The sequence below is a fragment of the Chiloscyllium plagiosum genome, unplaced genomic scaffold, assembly GCF_037043375.1.
Source record: "Chiloscyllium plagiosum isolate Xiang-an unplaced genomic scaffold, Cpla_swu_hap1 HiC_scaffold_25, whole genome shotgun sequence".
NCBI classification, from domain to species: domain Eukaryota; kingdom Metazoa; phylum Chordata; class Chondrichthyes; order Orectolobiformes; family Hemiscylliidae; genus Chiloscyllium; species Chiloscyllium plagiosum.
In genome coordinates this window covers 60,628,807-60,650,822 of record NW_028270163.1, presented here as the reverse complement: position 1 = coordinate 60,650,822, position 22,016 = coordinate 60,628,807, and the positions used below count along the sequence as shown (strand labels likewise).

Here is a 22,016-nt window from a genome sequence, read left to right as displayed (position 1 = left end):
AGAAATCCTTTCTTTTCAGTGCTTTTTTTTAAAATGTATTATTGGAAAACAAAATGAATATTACAGCCAAACAACTCAAAGCAATGTTAAAAACAAACCCACTAATTACAGAGGTAAGTAAATAATAACTAAGCTAAAAAAGGAAAATCTTAAGAAATAATAACAGTAACACAGCTCAATGAAACAAAGCAATAGCCCTCGATCATCAAGTGCATAACTTTATACATATTCATACGTTCGTAGTTCCTCCTCTCCAGATTCATTACATAGAATTGCCATGGCTATATAAAGGCTCTTACTAGTATGGCAGACGAATCTGTACCCGGGTAGTCCAAAAAGGGCCACCACGTCTTATAGAAATTCAGTTTTACGATGCACTATACTCGTCAGAAATTCCAAGGGGCTGTGGTCCATGACTAGCTTATGCCAGCCCACCAGCCCTAGGGAGTTTCCAACACCTAACCTAATAGAATGTTCTTTCTTTCTTTCACAAAATGTGATGATACTGAAAAGCCTTTTTTTTTTAGTGTGTGTACATCTAATGAAAGTGAATTAACAAAGCCAAGAAGGAGAGATGCTGGGTCCATCTCCACCTCCGTCCCCAAGGCCTTCTCTATTTTACCAATATAGTGCTCCAGTATGCCCGTAGTCTGTGCCAGGACCGAAGACAATGAGTAAGTGTGCCCATGCTCACTCTATGTTTAGGACACATTGGAGATGCTCCAGCTTTAAATTTTGTGAGGCAGCCTGGGGCCAAAAGGACCCTATAGAGAATCTTCAATTGCAAGGCATTGGGTCCTGTTGCAAATCAAGACCCTTCTTGCATTTTCCCAGATATCCTCTCATACTTCAGGAGAAATCTCAATGTCCAACTCCCTCGCCCATACCTTACAGAGCCGTTCGGCTTCTCTGGTTGCCCTCACCCTGATACATTGTCCTCCACACCTTGACAGTATTGATGACTATTGGGCTATGGCAATATTCCTTAACTGTTCTCATATTGTCTAAGAACAACAGGCTAATGAGGGGGCATCTTGCCCGAGATGCTTTGATGTCCAACCAAAGTTCGTGAGGGTCCCTCCCGGGCCTAATCATTCATGTAAGACAGCAACAAGCTTAACTGATAGTTTTTGATATCTGGGAGGCCCACTCCTCCCAGTTTTTAAGGTGACTGCAATTTAGTCAATTTAATTAGGGGCCGCTTGTGATTCCAGATAAAAGAACTAAACCAGCTGTTCAGTTTTCTAAATATTTGCCTAGTAAAAAGCAGAGGAAACATTCACATAGGATTCAAAAAGCAGGGCCGAATGTTCATTTTAATGAGGGTTATCCAACTTAACCAAGAAATCGGAAGTGCCTCCCATCTACAATGGTCCTGCTTGATTCTGTCAAATAAATGAGCAAAATTGGGTTTAAATAGCCAATCAAAAACAGGAGTAATAAACATACCTAAGTAGAGAAAGCTCTCCTGCGACCATCTAAAGGGGAACCGAGATCCGCCCTCAGGATCAGGCACTCTGGGCAGACCACCTATGGGCATGGCCTCTGACTTGGTAAAGTTGGTATTCTAACCCGAGAAGCCCCCAAATAAATTGATGCATTGTTTCAGGTGTGGGACTACGACTGTTGGGTTTGATAGGAAGACAAGGACGTCATCCACATACAGTGTGATCTTATGTGACTTCGTCCCCACTTCTGGAGCAGCTATACTGGGATCCCTGTGTATTGCTTCTGCCAGCAGTTCGATCACCAATGTGAAAAGCAATGGTGACAAAGGACAGCCCTGTCAACTGCCCCTACAAATATTAAACTTGTTTGATCGTGGTGAGGACCATGGCAAGAGGGCCACTTTACAAAATCTCCACCCACCTGACGAAGGTTTCTCCCAGGCCAAACTACTTCAAAGAATAAAAAAGATATGGCCACTCGACCCTGTCAAATGCCTTTTCCGCATCTAAGGACATCACCAATCCCTGTACCGAGTGCTGTTGACATATTTGGATCATGCTAAGTAATCTCCTGACATTATCCGTCAATCTGCGATCTTTTACAAACCCCGTCTGGTCCTCCTTAATGATGGAGGGCAGTACAGTTTCTAGCCTTAATGCCAGTGTCTTAGGATTTTGAAGTCAACATTCAGGCGTGAAATGGGTATAGGAAGCACAGTCCTCCAGGGCGTTCCCTTTTTCAAGAATGAGAGAGATGTTCACCTCTCTTACAGATAGTGGGAGGAGGCCACGACTGTGAGAGTCATTAAACATACTAAGCATTGGCCCTGACAATATACTTATAGAACTCACTGGGGAGCCTGTCAAACCTGGCGCCTTGCCATTCTGGAACTGCCTCACAGCTTCCTGCTTCTCTTGCTTTGACAGTGCAGCATTGAGGAGAGACTCTTGTTCAGGGGTCACTCCTGGAAGTTCCAAATTCTTTTTTTTTTAAATTCCATCCAACCTGCCCATTGTCACAGCTTTCAGATTGGTATAATTCAGAGTAAAGTTTCCAGAATGCTGCAGTACTCCTTTTAGAATCATAGGTTAAATTTCCAGTGTCCTCTCTGATCGAGGTAATGGCTTGGGGGGGCACTCCTTTTCTTAGCAAGGTATGCTAGGTACTTACCCGGCTTAGCCCCATGCTCAAACAGCCTTTGACTTGCAAATGTAAGCTCCCTCTTGGCTGCCTGTGTGAGCATGGAGTTCAGTGTAGGCCAAAGTGCTGTGATGCAGTTTAACCAGCGAGGGCCTGTCAAAATATGCCTTTTCAGCAACTTGCAGACGTGTCTCGAGCAAGCATTGCTGCTAACTCGTCTGCCGCTTCTTATTGGCTGAGTAGGAGATAACCAACCCCCTAGCATAGGCTTAAGCTGTTTCCCAGAGAATGGACAGGCTACCGGCCGAACCTGAATTAAGATCTTAAAAAAAGCCCTGAACTCAGTAGAAAAGAATTCAATAAACTTGCTATCCTCGAGGATGAAGGGGTCCAGTCACCAGTGCCTCGAGCCTACCACAGTATCCTTATTCTTAACCATTAAATACACTGAAGTGTGATCGGAAATAGTGATATAGTACAGATGCTACTGAGCCCAGATGTGCTGCGGGGGTCAGAAAAAGATCAATCCTGGTATGGCATTTATCTGGGTGAAATCCCTGTCAGTAGGGTGAAGGTGCCTCCAAACATCTACCAACCCAATTCAGCACACAAATCCCTTAATTGTTTAGATTGCGAAGATGATATCAGAGGGCCTTTGGACAATCTGCCCATTATAGAGTTTATTAGACAAGTGAAATCTCCTCCTACGATGATACATTGAGATGCAAGGTTAACCAGTCTAGAAAGTGCATCTGTCAAGAACTTGGGGAGGTGGGGGGGTTAGGCTGGGGGACAGTAAATATTTAAGATCCTGTATTCTTCCCCATGTATCAAAGCTTTAAGGATTACAAGTCTCCCATGTGTGTCTTTAATGCACTTTAGTAACTTAAATAGGCGATTCTTTCTAACTAAAATGGCCACCTCTTCTCATATTGAAGGATGAAAAATAAACCCATTCACACCCAATCTGTTGCAGCTTCAAATGCTCTGCATCATCCAAGTTTGTTTCTTGTAATAAGGCAACATCTACCCTCTTCCCTTTTAAGGCTGGAAAGCACCTTCTTGCTCTTGACAGATGAATGACTCCCCTTAATATTCCAGGTGCACCACTTAAACACATCCTTAGCCATACCCTTCTGTAGCACCATCTAGACTCGAGAGGAAGAACCTGAACTACAGATCGCTGAGTTTTAATGCAAAATAATCCACAAAACACAAAAACTACATAAACTAAAATAACTACAGTCAACAAAACATACAAAACTATATACAACAAAAACAGAAAAACAAAAAATTGCCAAAGGCACTGATTAGAGGAATTTACCCCCCCCCCCCCCCATTCAAAGGAGGTACCTCCACATCCTCCAACCGTACTCACCATCCCAACCACCCTCTCAGCTCCTACCAACTAAGGCTGTGCCACATACAACCTGATAGAGGGGGGAAAAAAACGCCAAGAGCAAGATTGGTACTGTAGACAAGTAAACCAAAAATAAATGTCACCCATCCCTTAACATAACTTGGAGATTAAAGATAAGTGCTCTATCCATCCTGGACATCATTTATGCAACTTCTTACCAGAAAGGAGACTTCACCAAGTCCTTTTTTTAAAGAAAAACAAACCCAAACAGCTCTGTCCTCTACACCTCTTTGGCTGTTTGACTTAAGTCAACGTGTCCACAATGGTCTTCTTTTTCTCTGGCCAGTCAAACAAATGTATAGATCCAGTATGATTGATCTGGAGTACTGGATCCCAAGCGCTTTTCCAGACCATTGCTGCCGAGAAGTCTTGAAAGATCTTGACCCTGGGGCCACCGCATACTAATGCCATTGGATCCCTCCCCTGGGCTCTAGAGGCTTCCATGACCCTCTGCCTGTCTTTATAATGATGGAACCTTACCAGGATGTGGGCGCTGATCCGCATCTGGCTTTTGTGCTGCGATCCAGTGGGCTCTCTCAATTGTTATCCTTCCCTTCTCAGCCTCTAAACTAAGGAATTCCGGGAACCGCTTCTTGAACTCCACCGGCTGGTTTCCCTCCATCCCCTCCGGTATGCCAACAACGCGCAGGTTCTTCTTTCTGCCTCAATTTTCGCGATCCAACAGATGAGGGACCTGTGTTTCCAGGCTTCAGTCCAGTTCTTGGAGGAGTCAGTCTCTGCCTCTACCCCTGAAGCCTGGTGATCGAGCTCATCAGTCCTTTTTCCCAGGTCTTGCAGCATAGCAGATACAGGTGCCAGCTTCTACTCAATTATATTTTTACCTGGATCTGCTCCCCAGGACCTTACGAGATTTGGCCAGCTCCTCAGCCAGGGTCTGGTGAGTAAGCAAGGCTGCTGCTTCAGAGGGCTGCCCTCATTGAGTTTCCTCCTTTTTCGTGGCATTCTCCAGCTGCAAGAACATAAGTAAGTTGTTTTTTTCAGATTTCTAGCTCCTTTACTGTGTTTTTACTCACAGTAAAGTGAATGGGACGGGTTCAAGCTCTGTCGGGTCAGTATTGCAGCGTAGGGCCCAGCAAACACGATCCTAACAGGATGCTGCCATCTTGGATTCCCACTTCAGTGCTTTTTTTAAAGTTGTGTTTCACACCCGACGCCTGGAGGAAGAACGCCTCATCTTCTGCTTTGGGACCCTCCAAACACACGGGATCAATGTGGTCACCAGGTTCCCCACTTCCCCTCCTCCCACCTTATCCCAGTCCCAACCTTCCAACTCGACACTGTCCTACCAGTCCATCTTCCTTCCCACCTATCTGCTCCACCCTCTGCTCTGACCTATCACTTTCACCCCCACCTTCATCCACCTATCGCATTCCCAGCTGCCTTCACCCCACTTCCCCCAGTCGCACCCCCCTCCCATTTATCTCTCAGCTCTCTTAGCCCAAAAGCCTCATTCCTGATGAAGGGCTTATGCCCGAAGCATCTAATCTACTGCTCCTCGGATGCTATCTGACTGGCTGTGCTTTTCCAGCACCACACTTTGATTCTTTTACAATAAATATTTATTCTTTCTGTCACTGAAGAAACCCCTAACCCGTGTCCCTTAGTCACAGTCAGGCAAATGGGACATTTTGATGGCCTTGTTGGGATTTTATTCATTTTATGTTGACTTGTGGAATAGTGAGGCGCGTTCCTCAGTGCACTCTTTCTAATTAAGTCATGAGAAAAGTTTGGGGGCCTATCTGATATATTTTGAACAAGGACAAAATAAAATTGAATGTTGAGTCATTGGGAGGGTAAAGGATAAAAGAACAGATACTTGCTTTCTCTTATTAGAATAAGATGGCACTGCAAACAGTGAAAACATCAGAAGAATAGCCATACCAGATTTCCACGACCTGGCAATAGCTGTGTCGATGAAATTGGCAAATCAATTAGTGGTGGGATTGCCTGCCAGAGTCAATGAGGCAGCTAATTTAAATATTGACAAAGCATCTGAGGTTGGTGGAAATACAGGGAGAACAGGTTTCAAGGTGGTGAGACACTTAAGTTAGCAAGAGTTCAAGTTGTAGCAGCATAAATTTGGAAAAAGAAATAAACAGCTTTTCAGAGAGAAGATAAAAGTAGAGTTTAGAAAGCCAAGATTAGAATGGTAAAAGGAAAAGGAGCGAGATGGGAAATACCAGCTTAAAATGATGGACGTGATTTGGAGGAGCCGGTGTTGGACTGGGGTGTACAAAGTTCAAAATCACATAACACCAGGTTATAGTTCAATAGGTTTATTTGGAAGCACTAGCTTTCAGAGCGCTGCTCCTTCATCCATCAGGGCCCACATAGGCCCTTCCAACATCTAAGGAGATGTGCAGGTAGTCTTTGTCATTTTGTGGTTGTACAGGACGTTGGTGAGGCCAGCTTTGGAGTACTGTGTACATTTCTGGTCACCCTGCTATAGAAAGGATACTATCGAATTGGAAAGGATGCAGAAAAGATTTATAAGGATGTTACTGGGACTGGAGGGTTTGAGTTATAAGGAGAGACAGGATAAGCTGGTACTTTTCACACTGGGGCATAGGAGGTTGAGGGGTGACTTTAAAAGTTTAGAAAATCTTGGCGGACATAGACAAGGTGCATAGAAAAGGTCTTTTCCCTCGGGTAGGGGAGCTCAAAGATAGTGGGCATAATTTTAAGCTGAGAGGAGAAGGATTTAAAAAGGAACTAAGAGGCAACTTTTTCCACAGAGGCTGATTTATATATGGAATGAACTGCCAAAGGAAATGGTAGGTGCAGGTACAGTTACGTTTAAAGGACATTTGTATAGGTACACAAATAGGAAAGGTTTAGAGGGATATGGAAACCTGGTCAGCATGGATGAATTGGACCAAAAAGGTTTCCGTGCTGTATAACTCCACAACTGGCACTCTTGATAAACCAGCAAAAATTTTATACATCATGTACAACAATCTACCACGATGTCCAAGTACTTATGCTGTAAATATAATATAACAGTGATGCATATACCGCCTGCATTACATTTCTATTGCTTAGTGTGTTTTTATATTGATCTTAGGAAATGTCTTGATGTTTTTACATACCAATAAATGTTTTTGAGGGATATTGTTGTCTTGAAGCCTCATTTGGTGAGGGTTCATTGTTATGTGTACTTTTTGATTATCCAGAATATTTGGGAAGCTGATGGCCTAGTGGTATTATCACTGGACTGTTAATCCAGGAAATCAAACTATTGCTCTGGGGACACTAGTCCGAATCCTGCTACACCAGATGGTGGAATTTTAATTCAATAAACATTTGGAGTTAAGGTTCTAATGGTGACCAGGAATCCATTGTCAAGTGTTAAAATAACCCTACTAGTTCTCTCATGCCTTTGAGGGGAAGGAAACTGCCTATATAGTCTAGCCTATATGTGAGTCCAAACGCACAGCAATGTGGTTGTTTCTTAATCTGTCCTCTGAGCATTTAGGGATGAGCAATAATTGAGGGCCTAACCAGCGACGCCCTCAGCAGTGAATGAATAATTTTTGAAAGATTTGATCAACCAGCACTTTCCTGGTCTCAGGCTGGCTAATAAGATGTTTGCTGTATTTATTCTTTTTCATCCATAGTACGTGTTAAAAAGTTTGTCGTTGGTCTTTCTTAATCATGATTGAGTGTCTACGCATTATGGGGTTTGAAGGAGTATAGTTTATGTTGCATTTGGTCAAAATCCAGTCTTTTCACTGCTGCGTTAGAGTTATGTTACAATAATTAGCTTTTTCAATTACTGAAGGAAACCTACTGAGAATTCCTTTTCCCTGGGTAGCAGTCAGCCAGGAAAATTGGTCATTTTTGTGCTCTCTTTGTAGAACAGTGGGACACGATTATCAGTGCACTCTTCCTGGTTGAGTCTTGAAAAAGGTCACCATGCAGATCTTGTTGACACTCATCATTATTGGAACCCCGTGTTCAACACCTCTTCTGTGTCCTCTCAAACATCTGTCCCTGCAAAACCAACAAGCTTGTTGAGACTATCCATGCTACATCTCGTTTATCCACTCCACAATGAACTGTTTAAACACCCCACTGCCCACATTCCAACTCAATGGCCCATATGGCGAATCCTTCCAAAGCTGGATCCACCAGCTAACATCTTTTGGATTAAGGAATGGGAAGATAGGAAGTCATGGAACAATTTGTCATGACAACACACGCCCTCCCCCACCCCCCTGTCCCCCACCCATCCAACCACACCTGAAATCGCATGACAGGCTTTGAACTACCATGTGAAAGTGGTCTTGCTAAATGGTTCAGGGCATGTCAGGGTCTCTGTGCAACCAATCTCTCCAGTGGGGCCTCAATACAACCCCTTTGCATGTATGTAATTGTGTACAATTGGCAGTCCTGCCTGATTGGCAGTTGCATAACTGGTATAGAAAATGATATTAATCTTTTTTGTCCTATTTGACAGAATGATGGAGCAGTGCTTCCACATGTGTGACCGAATTGTTATCTACTTCTTCATTGCATCATCTTATGCACCATGGTGAGTGTTTTAACATTTTGTTTTTACAAAGATTAATGACTTGGGGAGACTTTCTACATGGTTGTAATGTCACAGGACTAGGACCTCTGACCCCAGGCTAATATTCTGGAAGCATGAATTTGAAACCAGCCATGGCATATGGTGAAACCTAAATTCTATTTTAAAACCCTGGAATATGTTGTGAAAATGGATGTGCCTTGAAGGAAAGGCACTATCTTGGTCTGGCCTGTATGTGACTCCATGCCCACAATGATGGAGTTGACTCTCTCTGCTCTCTGAAATGGCTGACCAAGCCACTTGGCAAAATGGGTGGGCAATAAGTGTTGGCATTGTCAGGGACACCCACATCCCATTAACAAATAAAAAAAATTCCAGCTGAATCTGGAGCATGAGATGGCATGGAATTGACTGCACATCCTGCTGATCAAACTGCAGGACCTGGGAGCCCACAGGCTCTAGTAGAATGACTGAGACATCTTTCTGGCACTAAATATTACTTTATTAGAGCTAACTGGGAGTGTGAAAGCTCACACTCTACTAAACCTTTTCATTAGCCATACCAAACACCTAGTGGCAAGTGTTGTAATTGAAATCAAGACAGAGCTGTGCATCTAACTGAAACGCTGAAATGAACCATAATTTTGATCCCTGGTATAAGACCCCCCCGTCCAGTACTGTCAGCTTATCAGATACCGAAGCTGACATCTGACACAGGTTTCACAGGAGTTGAACACAAGTTCACTTTCCTCTACTTGGACTGATGATTATATGTTTTCTTTAGTTTTGTTACCCCTGGGTAGTGAAGGTGAAATTAGACAGGGTTCCAGTTCCAGAGGGTTTTCCTAATGCTGTATGTATATAAAAATAGTTATAGACTTGACTATGATGATCTGCACAGATGGGAACTTTCTAGTGAACACAAGATCACAGAGGAATATCAGTCAAAAGGTAAAGCACTGGAGAACAGTGATCACACAAGACAGTGAAACCTCAACAAGGGAATGCTTTCTCAAGAATTGAACCATGTATCTCCATATGTAACATTCAACAGATTCAGAATGTCTGTAAGCCACTCTAATATCTCTCTTTTGAAGGTTAAATCTCCGTGAGCTTGGGCCCTTGGCGTCTCATATGCGTTGGTTCATTTGGATCATGGCAGCTGCTGGAACCATCTATGTCTTTTTATACCATGAACAGTAAGCAATTTGTCCACAACTCAATGCCGTTCACAGCAAAGGAACCCACTTGATTGCACCCTACCTACCACCATTAACATTGAGTGGTACAACTTCAAGAACAACCAGGAAGCTTGACGCCATCCAGAATAAAGCGGCCCACTTGATTGGCACCACATCCATAAACATCCACTCCCTCTATCACCAACATTCTGTAGCAGCAGTGTGCACTATCTACAAGATGCACTGCAGCAATTCAAAGGTCCCCAGACAGCATCTTACAAACCCATGACCATGTCCATCTAGAAGGAAAGGCAAATGCATGGGAACACCACCACTCGCAAGTTCCTCTCCAAGCCCGTCACCATCCTGACTTGGAAATATATCCCCATTTCTTTACTGTCACTGGGTCAAAATTCTGGAATTCCCTCCCTTAAGGGTCTACCTAAAGCATATGAACTGCAGTGGTTCAAAAAGGCAGCTCACCACCAACTTGGCAATGAATGCTTGCCCAGCTACTGACACCATGTGCCATGGATGAATTAAAAAAACAAATCACTCCCTTCACGGGGGTACAATTGTGACAATGTTTATCATCTACAAGATGCACGGCAGCAACTCAACGAAGCTCCTTCAATAACACCTTCCAAACCCGCAATCTCTAACACCAAAAAAGACAAGACAGCTGAAGCACGGAAAAGTTGTAACCTTAAATTTCTTCCAAGCCGCTCTCCATTCCAGTTTGAAACAATAATGTTGTTCCTCACGTTATTGGGTCAAAATCCTGGAGCTTGCTTTCAGACCGCACTCTGGGTGTACCAGCACTGTGTTTAAGAAGACAGTTCACCACCAGCTTCTCAAGAGACAAATGTGAACGGGCCTAATTAGTAACCTACATCTGAAGTACAACTAGTTTTTAAAATGTCGTCATAGTTTAAATCCGCATCGGTAATTAGCTGCAAGCGTGAACCATGTTTTAGTAGAAGTATATTTTATTTAAGCCTTTGTATTTTCTCTGTACAGGTATAAGATTATTGAGCTGCTGTTTTACTTGACAATGGGATTTTCACCTGCTGTGGTCGTTGCATCTATGGTAGGTGGCTCGAATAATTGCCTTCAATTCTTCAGGCTATAGCTGGATCTTGAATGGTTTCAGAACTATTGGACCTCCATGGATATTTTCAGAACATTAGAACTTTTAAGAATAGTAAGCTCAGAAGGTCAGTAAGCATTCCCTATATAGATTAATGGGAATGTCACTCTGCTCCTCCTAACAAGGAATGTTCATTGCCCCATGACGCCAGATCTTCTGTCACATGCTGTTTCCATCACTGAATTCTCCAAGTAACCAATTGCATGATTTCATTTGGCAATTCTGTACAGTTACACTGATTGAATAAACCATGATTCTGTGTAGGTGCACATTGACTCTTACCCTGAATAAACATGGACTCTGTATAGTTACACAGCGAGTGATCCTTGCCCTGAATAAATAGTGAGTGACTAAATTCATGTGTTGCCTCAGCCCTAGTTAATGCAATAATATTGTTGAGCCAAGTTATTCTTCTGTTCCATCCCTCCCCAAGTTCGATTTTCTGTAATAATCAGGCCATTCTGGTCAAACTTATTCAAAGAGAGAATCAATAAAAATACCGCAAGAAATCTGAATGGGAGTGGGCCTTTTGGTCCCTCTCACCTGCTCCACCATTCGACAGGATCGTGGCTGATCAAAGATGCCTCGCATCCACTTTCTTCTTTCCTTGTAACCCTTGATTCCCCAACTGATCAAGAATCTATCTCAACTTTCAATATATACAAAAAAAAGACAAGAGAGTCAGAGTATGTAGTAACTCAGAAGAAGTAAATTGTGTTTAGTTCAATGCAAGGGATCTTATAGGTGTGACTGATAAACTTAGGACATGTTTAAGAACATGGGATTAAGACATCATAGCTATTACAGAAACTGGGCTGAGAGATTGACAAGATGTTTCGGGTTTTAGATGCTGTAGGAAGGATAGGAAAAGAGGCAAGAAAGGAGGGGGTTGCTATTTTTAATTAAGGAATACTTTACAGTTGTAAGTAGAGAAAATATATTTTCCCTGGTTGATTTTTCAGAAATATCAGTAGAAATTAGAAAGGAAAGATCACCTTGATGGGATTGTACTATAGCACTCCCCCCCACCCCCACCCCCAATAGTCAGAGGGAAATTGAGAAACACACATGTATGGAGATATCAGACATATTTGTCAGTATAATGTTGTAGTAATGGAGGTTTCAAATTTGACTGGGACTGCCATGGTGATAAAGGTTTGGATGCTGAAGAATTTTCTAAAGGTGTTCAAGAAAATTTTCTTTATCAGTATGTGGATACTTCTACTAGAGAAGGAGCAAAACTATACCTTCTGGGCAATAAGGCAAGGCAGGTGACTGAAGTAAAAGTGGGGGAACACTTTGGGTCTTGTGGTCATAATTCTATCAGTTTCAAAATGGTTATGGAAAAGGATCAGCAATCCATAAAAGCTAAAGGTTTTAATTGGAGAAAGATGAACTTTAATGGTGCATGAGACAAGAACTTCCAAAAACAAAAACAGAAATTGCTGGAAAAGCTCAACAGGTCTGGTAGCATATATGAAGAGAAATCAGAGTTGAATTTCAGGTCTGGTAACCTTTCCTCAAAAACGGACCCGAAACGTTAACTTTGATTTCTCTTCACAGATTCTGCCAGACCTGCTGAGTTTTTCTAGCAACTTCTGTTTTTGTTTCTGATTTATATCATCCACAGATCTTTCGGTTTTTATTTAGAACTTTAAAAAGTTGATTGGAGTAAACTGTTCTGAGGTAATAGGACATCTCATGTGTCAGACGCTTTTAATAGTGTGATGAGAGAGAAGGTTAAGGCTGATAAGATTAAGGAGCAATGGATAAATAAAGAGGTTCTAATCAAGAATAAAAGAATATTATTTTAGATTATAGGCGATTTGGTTCAATTGAATCTCTTAATCAATATAAAGAGTGCAGGGGCATGCTTAAGGAAATCAGGAAGGCAAAGAGGGGATATGAGATGGCATTGGCAGATAAGGTTAAGGATAATCCAAAGAGATTCTACAAGTACATTAAGAGCAAGAGGATAACTAGAGAATGCAGAGAAATAAACTTTGATCTTTTAAAAATAGTTCACATTATAGTGGATGAAGTTCGGGAGGTCTTAGAGAATATAAAGGTGGATAAATCTCTGGGACCTAATCTAACGTACCCCAGAGCGATGTTGGGGAGGAATTTACAAGACCCCTTGGAGAAATATTTGCATAGTCTATAACTATGGGTGAGGTGCCTGATGACTGAAGGGTGGCTAATGTTGTACCTTTATTTAAGAGAAATCGTAAGGAGAAACAGGGAAATGATAGACCTGTGAGTCTGACTTCGGCTGTGAGTAAATTGTTCGAGGTGGTTATAAAAGAGTTTATGGACATTTAGAGGTGCACAAATTGATGGGCGAAAGCCAGCACGGTTTTATGCAAGGAAAATCGTGTCTCCAAATTGATTGAATTTCTTGAGGAAGTTTCCAAAAAATTGACGGCAGAGCAGTAGATGTTCATTTAGATTTTAGTAAAGCCTTCAACATGGTTCTGCATGGTAGTTAGTAGAATTAGATCACATGGGATTCAGGGTGAGCTTGCCAACTGAATGCAGAATTGGCTTAACAGCAGGAGACAGTGTGGTAGTGGAGGGGTTGCTGTTGTGGTTGTGATCGCCGAGCTGGGAGTTTGTGTTGCAGACGTTTTGTCTCCTGTCTAGGTGACATCCTCAGTGCTTGGGAGCCTCCTGTGAAGCGCTTCTGTGATCTTTCCTCCGGCATTTGTAGTGGTTTGAATCTGTCGCTTCCAGTTGTCAGTTCCAGCTGTCCGCTGCAGTGGCCGGTATATTGGGTCCAGGTCGATGTGCTTATTGATTGAATCTGTGGATGAGTGCCATGCCTCTAGGAATTCCCTGGCTGTTCTCTGCTGGGCTTGTCCTATAATAGTAGTGTTGTCCCAGTCGAACTCATGTTGCTTGTCATCTGCATGTGTGGCTACTAAGAATAGCTGGTCGTGTCTTCCTATTTGTCCTATGTAGTGTTTTGTGCAGTCCTTGCATGGGATTTTGTACACTACATTGGTTTTGCTCATGTAGTGTACAAAATCCCATGCAAGGACTGCACAAAACACTACATAGGACAAACAGGAAGACAGCTAACGATCCGCATCCATGAACACCAACTAGCCACGAAACGACACGACCAGCTATTCTTAGTAGCTACACATGCAGATGACAAGCAACATGAGTTCGACTGGGACAACACTACTATTATAGGACAAGCCAAACAGAGAACAGCCAGGGAATTCCTAGAGGCATGGCACTCATCCACATATTCAATCAATAAGCACATCGACCTGGACCCAATATACTGACCACTGCAGCGGACAGCTGGAACTGACAAGTGGAAGCGGCAGAGACAAACCACTATAAATGCCGGAGGAAACATCACAGAAGTGTTTCACAGGAGGCTCCCAAGCACTGAGGATGTCACCTAGACAGGTGACGAAACATCTGCAACACAAACTCCCAGCTCGGCGAACAGAACCACAACAACGAGCACCCGGGCTACAAATCTTCTCTCAAACTTTGAAGGGGTTGCTTTTAGGACTGGAGGCCCGTGAACCGGTGGTATTCCGCAGTGATTACTTCTGGGTCCTGTTTTGTTTTGTCATTCATATAAGTGATTACGATGAAAATATAGAAGGCATGGTTAGTACCGGTAAGTGTACGGGTGACACCAAAATTGGTGACATTGTAGACTGTGAAGGAGGTTTCTAAGATTACAAAGGGATCTTGATCAAATGGGTCAATGGGCTGAAAAATGGCAGATGGAGTTCAATCTGGATAAACGCAAAGTATTGCATTTTAATACAACAAACAAGGGTAGGGCTTACACAATTAAATAGTAGGGCCTAGGGTAGTGTTGTTGAACAGAGGGACCTGGGGTGCAAGTACATAATTATTTGAAATTTGTGTCACTTTGTGTCACAAGATGGTTAAAAAGGCATTTGGCATGCTTGCCTTCATTATTCAGTCCTTTGCATATAAGAGTTGGGAAGTCATATTGAGATTGTACAGGACGTTGTAGAGGCCTCTTCTGGAGTATTGTGTCCAGGTCTGGTCTTCCTGTTATAGGAAGGATATTATTAAGCTGGAGAGGGTTCAGAAGAGATTTACCAGGATGTTGCCAGGTATGGAGGTTTGATTTATAAAGGCTGGATAGCTGGAACACTTTTCACTGGAACGTAAGAGACTGAGAACCTGATAAAAGTTTAAACAATAATAAGTGGCAAAGATAGAGTTAATGGTAGTTGTCTTTTCCCTAGGATGGGAGATTTCAAGTCAAGGGGTCACATTTTTAAGGTAAGGTGAGATGAGACTGATTTAAAAAAGACATGAGCAATTTTTTTACACACAGGGTGGATGGGGTACAAAAACATGAATAGGAAGGGTTTGGAGGGATATGGGTTTGGAGGGATATGGGTCAGGAACGAGCAGGTGGGACTAGTTTAGTTTGGGATTATTGTTGGTGTGGACTGGTTGGACTGAAGGGTCTGTTTCAGTGCTGTATGACTGCCCCCACAGCACTGTGTGGCAAGGAGTTCCAAGACACTTAACCCTCCAACAAAAAAAAAAATCCTCTTCTCATTCATAAAGGGTGAAACTATGCCCTCTGGTCCTATATTCTCCAATGAGGGGAAGTATCCTCTCTCCATTTACCATGGCAAGCCCTTTACGTGTCCCTCTCTCTCTCTCTCTTCTAAACTCCAGTGAGTAAAGTTCCAACCTGTTTAACTTTTGCTCATAAGACAGTGCCTGCATATCAGGGATCATCCTGGTGAACCTTCTCTGCACTGCATTCAATGAAATAACATTGTTCCTTGGTGACTAAAGCTGCCCAGTCAGTTGCAGTAAGACTTCCCTACTAGGTAGGTAATTGAGAATATTTGGAGTGGGTTTGATTGTTTTGAACTAATCCCTGTTTTTCTGATACAGCCAAACACTGATGGAATCCAGGAGCTGGTATGGGGTGGCATGCTGTACTGCCTGGGAGTGGTATTCTTCAAAAGTGACGGGATAATTCCTTTTGCCCATGCAATCTGGCACATCTTTGTGGCTTTGGCTGCAGCAGTCCATTACTATGCGATCTGGAAATATTTATATCGGAGTTCTGCAATATCTACGTGGAAGGACTTCTAACATCCATCCCAGACTTCTAACATCCAGGTTGCAGTTTGTGTTAATTAGTTTATTTGAACAACATATTAACACACAGGGCCAGGTTGCAGAAGATGGATGTGAGACATTGCGGGCTATGTTCCGATGGCATCCCAACTGTGAATAAGCAGAGTCAGTCACAAGCTCAAGGCTGATGTGAAATCCTAACAGATCCTCAGGCTGCTGCTGCCCACTCGCTTTTTTCACCATCTTTTCCTGAGATTACAGGTTTTAACCTTCAGTTGTCTTTCTTCCTGCTGTCTTATCCCAACCATCTTGACTTTTCTATGAAATTTCAAGAACTTCATTTTGACTTGATGGCATTGAAGTGATCTCCAGGTTTTGACTGTACTTTTTTTTTGTGATTAGAATATATATGAGGATGAATGGACTCGCTAAGGAATAGATCTGCACCTTTTGTACAGTGACTTGAGGCCTTGTAGGCATCCTACAGTTTAACATGAACACCCACAGCAATCTGAACTGATACATTCCATTGGGTGGCATTTTATACCTCAGCTTTGCCAAATTTTCAACTTACTCAGTGATTCTGGGTGGTGCTCTGATTGGACTGGTACTTTCCTTTCACACTTACCAGTAAAGAATTCAATTAACAGTTACTGTATTTCTGAATAGCACTGCCTCGTCTACTGTGATAGAAGGCTAATGAACAGAGCATGTACCTACTCTATCACCCTGCATAGAGAGTGCACGGCCATATCCCAACAGTATTGTTAGTCTGGTTCTGATTATTTCAGCAATGCACTAATGGTGAGGAATACAACAACAAAAAAGCAACACATTTTGTTGGCCATCACTACAGCAGCCAGCAAACCACACCTCTTGCAGACAAATGTTTGCGCATTTGTTTCCACTTCGTGGCTGATCAGAAGTCAATCCCCTGAATCTGAGAGATTCCAAATACCTCATTCTTGAAAAGGAGCAGCTATTGTTCCCTCTGTCAAATGCTCTGCAGTTCTCAGCTTTTTTTTTGCATTCTCCTCTTATGCTAAATTGACCATTCCAGTAGCTGTTGTAAGCTCCTGTTGCTCAGTGACTATGACCACCATCTTAAGACTGTGAATTAAACTTAATAACGGTTTACATTTTGTTAAGACTTGATTCTATATTCAAATATTAATTTTGATGCAGCCAATGCACACTCACAATGGCCCTACTAACCTTCTCCCTTCACCTGCCTACCCGAGATGTACAAACACAAATAAATGCAGGATTCCAGCTAGGTTGTGGTTTCCACCATGTGGAAAGAGCAGATGACCAATTCACATCTTCCTATGACAGCTTCTGTAAAAGAGTAATGAAACACTACTGACTTCCTGCAGGAGGGCACTGGGATCTCTATTCAACATCCACACAGCCATTGATTGTTGTCAGTAACCGGTTAACTTGGTGCTAGTGATCAGTGAGAATGAACCTGATTTAGTGTTTCTGTTACAGTACTCACGGATGAATCATACCTCAGTGGTAATGTTTAGATTTTAAAGGTGCTTTTAAGTCAAACAAAACAGAAATTCAGGTGACATTTTTGGTAATCTCTTCATTAAGCTCAGATTCTCTGTAATTCACGGGTGATAGTATTGTCAGGTTGGAAATGGGAAGTGGTTGGAAGATTGTGCCAACTTGCACTTGATTCCAGAGCAGGTGATTAGATGATATAGAGGATGAGAGACACTGGCTTAATGTTCTTAACCATGTGCTCCATTGGTTACAAAATAATTATAAGTAACAGTCCCCACTGAGTAAAAGGTGACGGAACATAGCTACTGTATTACTGCAGGGAGAAGAATTGTTCAGCATTGTGTTCGACTGGGCCTCTGTATGGATTATAGGGTTCATTGTCACCACAGCTTCTCCTGCTCTTTGATCAGTTTATCTGTGTGTCAGATACATACAAAATAACAGACAGACCAGATTATACAATCTATAGCTTTTACCCAGCTTTGCTGTACATGTATAAAAGCTGTCCTTGAGAAGTCCTCCTGTCACATGAGAGAATAATCCCCTCTCACTCAACCTGTGCTGCCCATTTCTGTGTCAGCAGTTTAAATCAAGACTGGAGCTTGTTCCTCTAGTGTTTCTAGACCAGGATTTACACTGCAATCTGTTTGGGATGTTGTGAAGTTGTTGGTTTTATTATCACAGAAAGGGAGGGTCACCATTAAGTTGTGATATTAGTGAAATGATTAGCATTGCATCAACAAGGGTTATGTCTCTACATGTTTATTTTGTGATTCTTTGCAGACTGTGATGGTTGGGGTTTTAAATTGATGCATGCCAAGTTTTTTAGCCAGGGCATCTATAGCTTTTAATATTTCTGATCCAGATACTGTATTCTCGAGTGTAAAACCTTTTCAGTGTTTACAAGTAACGAATGCTGCTCCCACTGGTTATCCCTAGCATGCAAATTGTCTGTGCTACCTAAAACCACCTCTACCCGTTTTAGGGAAAATTTGCAAATCATTTTTATACTTGTGCAGGTACGGGACCTTGTGCACCTTTTGGGCCTTTACACTTTCTCAAGAACTTTGTTTTTGTAACTAGCTTGAATCTTGCCAAAACTATGGAGTCAGGACTGAGCACAGCTCATCAACACTAATAATGAGGTGAAGAGAAAAACCTGCCATTCCTTGTCACTCCCAGTGATGAATTGCCAGGACAATATGCAACTTGCTTTTGGCTCTGGTTTCTAGTTGACCTGTTTCCCTATTTCTCCCGATAGATTTGAGACATTAGTTGACCCAGCAGTTTGGGAAAATATGGCTTGGACATTGGGGCTTGTCAGACTTTTAACCTGCACTGTTTCACAAAATATGTTCAGTGTTTCTAGAATGGTACCATGCCAGGAGCTCCGGGTGGTTGAGATAGGCAGTTTTCAGGCAAGTTTTCCCAATGAGGCTTTTCCTCCACCTCTCAAACTGCTTTCCTTTTTAGTTCCCTATCTGCCCACCTGCTGAGTGCCTGTCTCATCTTGAACAGTTTTAAGAGGAGCTTACAGTCCCAAGTCAGCTGTCATACAGAGAATAAAACTCCTGCTTTTCTGGTGGAGTAGCCTGTAACAACTGACCTAGGACAGCTGATGTGCTGTGTTACGGTAGTCTGGATCTTGACAAAGTCTGAAAGTTACAGAAACTATTTTCTCAAACTGTCCAGCAGCCTCACTGTGCACAGTGTTTCCTGGGATAGGCTGCACAGCCTCCTGACTCTTTCGGCAGAGTCACCTGGATAATTCCAAACTCAAGTAACCCATCGGATCGACATTTCAACATGTCTCCTAAATGGTTAACAGGACACTCGGGTAGAGGGAACGTGCATCTTTGTAGCTTCACTGCTGCTGAGCATTTTAAAATAATTTCTATTCTGAGGCTCAATCTCATCTGAAATATTTGATCTATTGAAATAGATTCCAAATACTGTTTGAAAAATAAATTCATATTTAGAGTATGCATTGATGTGACAGGAAATATAGTATTGAGCCTTTTGCTGGGAGTGTGCTGTATATTTTCTGTGTCTGTGTACTCTGTATCTGAATGAACCAGACTACAGTTAAATAAAGGATGCATTTTGTTTACATCTGATTTTTAATGTGCTCTGGGTACAGACAGGGAGGCAATGGTGGTTTCACACACCCAGTTATTGGGAATGACATCATCCATGTAAGCACTGCTGGGACAGGCCATTTCAAAGATCTCAGGAATCCTAACCAGAACCTCCCAGTGGCTCTGACTTCTGTTTCATATTCATACATCATTTAATCAACACAGGAGCTGTCACCTTCTATCGATGGTATCACCAGGTCACTGTCTGGCTTTGCCCTCCCAGAACTAACTCATCACATGGCATTTATTCTGCCATACTGTTTCTTTACTTCCTAAAGAACAGGCCCTCACTGGGATCCAGTTTTTGATGCCCTAGAGACTTCAAAAAAGTTGCCAAAATTCATCCTGTCAAATGCTCCCAGGGCAGATGCAGCACAGGATTAGGTACACAGTAGAGCTCCCCCTGCACTCTCCTCATCATTGTCAATGTAACACCCTTATTCAAAAAAGAGAAAAAGATAACTCGGCCAGTTAGTTGCAAAAATGTTAGAATTCATTATAAAGGATGTAATAGCAGATCATTTAAAAACATGATCAGTCAGTATGGTTTCATGAAGGGGAAATCATGCCTCACAAATTTACTAGAATTCTTTGAGGAGGTAACAAGCTACATAGATAAAGGGGAGCAGTAAATGTAATGTCATTTGGGTTTGCCAAAGGCATTCAACAAGGGGCTGCAATAATTTACAATATAAATGGATTTGATGAGGGAAGTGAATTACTATCGCCAAGTTTGCAGGTGGTACAAAAAAAACAGATGGGAAAGCAAGTGGTGTGTATGACAGTTTATAGAGGTAAAGTGAGTGGGCAGAAATTTGGCAGATGGTATATAACCGTAGGGAAATGTGAGGTTCTGCACCTGGGCAGGAGGAATTTAGGAGCAAGACTGCAGAAAGCTACAGAATTGAGGGATTTGGGAATCCTCGTGCATGAGTCACAAAAAGCTAGCATCCAAGTTCATTGGGTAATAAGGAAGGTAAATAAAACATAGGCCTTTATTCCAAAGGGAATAGAATATAAAAATAGGGAGGTTTTGCTAAATCTATACAAGGCATTAGTCAGACCACAGCTAGAATACTGTGAATAATTTTAGATCCCTTCTCTAAAGAAAGATATACCAGATGCAATTCTGAGAAGCTTCACATAGTTGATACCAGGTAAGGAGACACTAGCTTATGAGAAAAAGTTGAATAATTTGAGCCTTACATATTTCAGATTGAATATTTCAATAAGGTGACTTTTCAAAGATTCTTTGAGGGCTTGACAGAATAGATGCAGAGAGATTGCTTTCCCTTGTGATGGAGATTGCGTTCTGTGGTCATAAACTCTTTCTTAAAGTGTAGCCCTTTACTCAGAAATGAGGAATTTCTTTGAGAGGATAGAGAATCTGTGGAATTCTTTACCACAGAGGGCTGTCGAGGGTGTCATTAGATATTATTGGTTTATTATTGCAAGGACAGGTACAGCATGGAGTTAGATACAGAGTAAATCTAACTCTACACTCCCCATCCAACACCCCCAGGTCAGGTTCAGTATGAGATTCAATACAGAATAAACCTGCCTCCACAGTGCCCTCAAAAAAAGTATGGCTTGGGTGGTGACAGCATGAGATTAAGTGCACTGTAAAATTCCTACTACATTCTTCAACTGAATTGTGGCAGAGTGGTGGCTATTGCTGACTCATTATCCCATATTTAAATCCAATTGTGGCAGATGGTGGAATATGAATTGAAAAATAAATCTGGAATGAGAATTCTAATTACTCATGGAAGGTTTCAGGGTACATCTCTGGGACACGCACCAAATAACCCCACCGCCCTGTGGCTGACCACTTCAACTGCCCACCCACTCCACCAAGGGTATGCAAGCCCTAGGCTGCCTCCACCACCACTAAATCCTAACCAGCTGCCACCTGGAGGAGGAACACCTCATCTTCCACCCTGGGACCATATGCTCTGACCACATGGGATCAATGGCGATTTCACCAGTTTCCTCATCTACCTTCCCCACCCCCCACTTCATCCCAGATCCAATCCTCCAACTTGGCACTGCCCTCTTGAATTATTGTACCTGTCCATCTTCCTGCCTATCTGTCCACTCCACCCTCTGCTCTGACCTAAGGGCGGCACAGTGGTTAGCACTGCTGCCTCTCAGCGCTGGAGACCCGGGTTCAATTCCCGCCTCAGGTGACTGACTGTGTGGAGTTTGCACGTTCTCCCCGTGTCTGCGTGGGTTTCCTCCGGGTGCTCCGGTTTCCTCCCACAGTCCAAAGATGTGCAGGTCAGGTGAATTGGCCATGCTAAATTGCCCACAGTGTTAGGTAAGGGGTAAATGTCGGTGTGGACTTGTTGGGCCGAAGGGCCTG

The 22,016-nt window shown here is 42.6% G+C and overlaps 1 protein-coding gene across 3 annotated transcripts in view; it reads left to right on the top strand.

Moving 5' to 3' along the window:
• LOC122562322 (monocyte to macrophage differentiation factor-like) overlaps positions 1–19,623 on the top strand; it is a 79,733-nt gene extending 60,110 nt beyond the window's left edge. For 2 of the 3 annotated variants that reach the window (XM_043715192.2, XM_043715191.2), the window contains exons 4-7: positions 8,490–8,564; positions 9,659–9,760; positions 10,763–10,832; positions 15,813–19,623. In XM_043715192.2, the coding sequence (XP_043571127.1) occupies positions 8,490–8,564; positions 9,659–9,760; positions 10,763–10,832; positions 15,813–16,016 (451 nt within the window). In that variant the 3' untranslated portion in view covers positions 16,017–19,623. The remainder of the gene's footprint in view (positions 1–8,489; positions 8,565–9,658; positions 9,761–10,762; positions 10,833–15,812) is intronic. The other variant, XM_088000784.1, reaches the window with a different exon arrangement.
• The last annotated feature ends 2,393 nt before the right edge of the window (positions 19,624–22,016 follow it).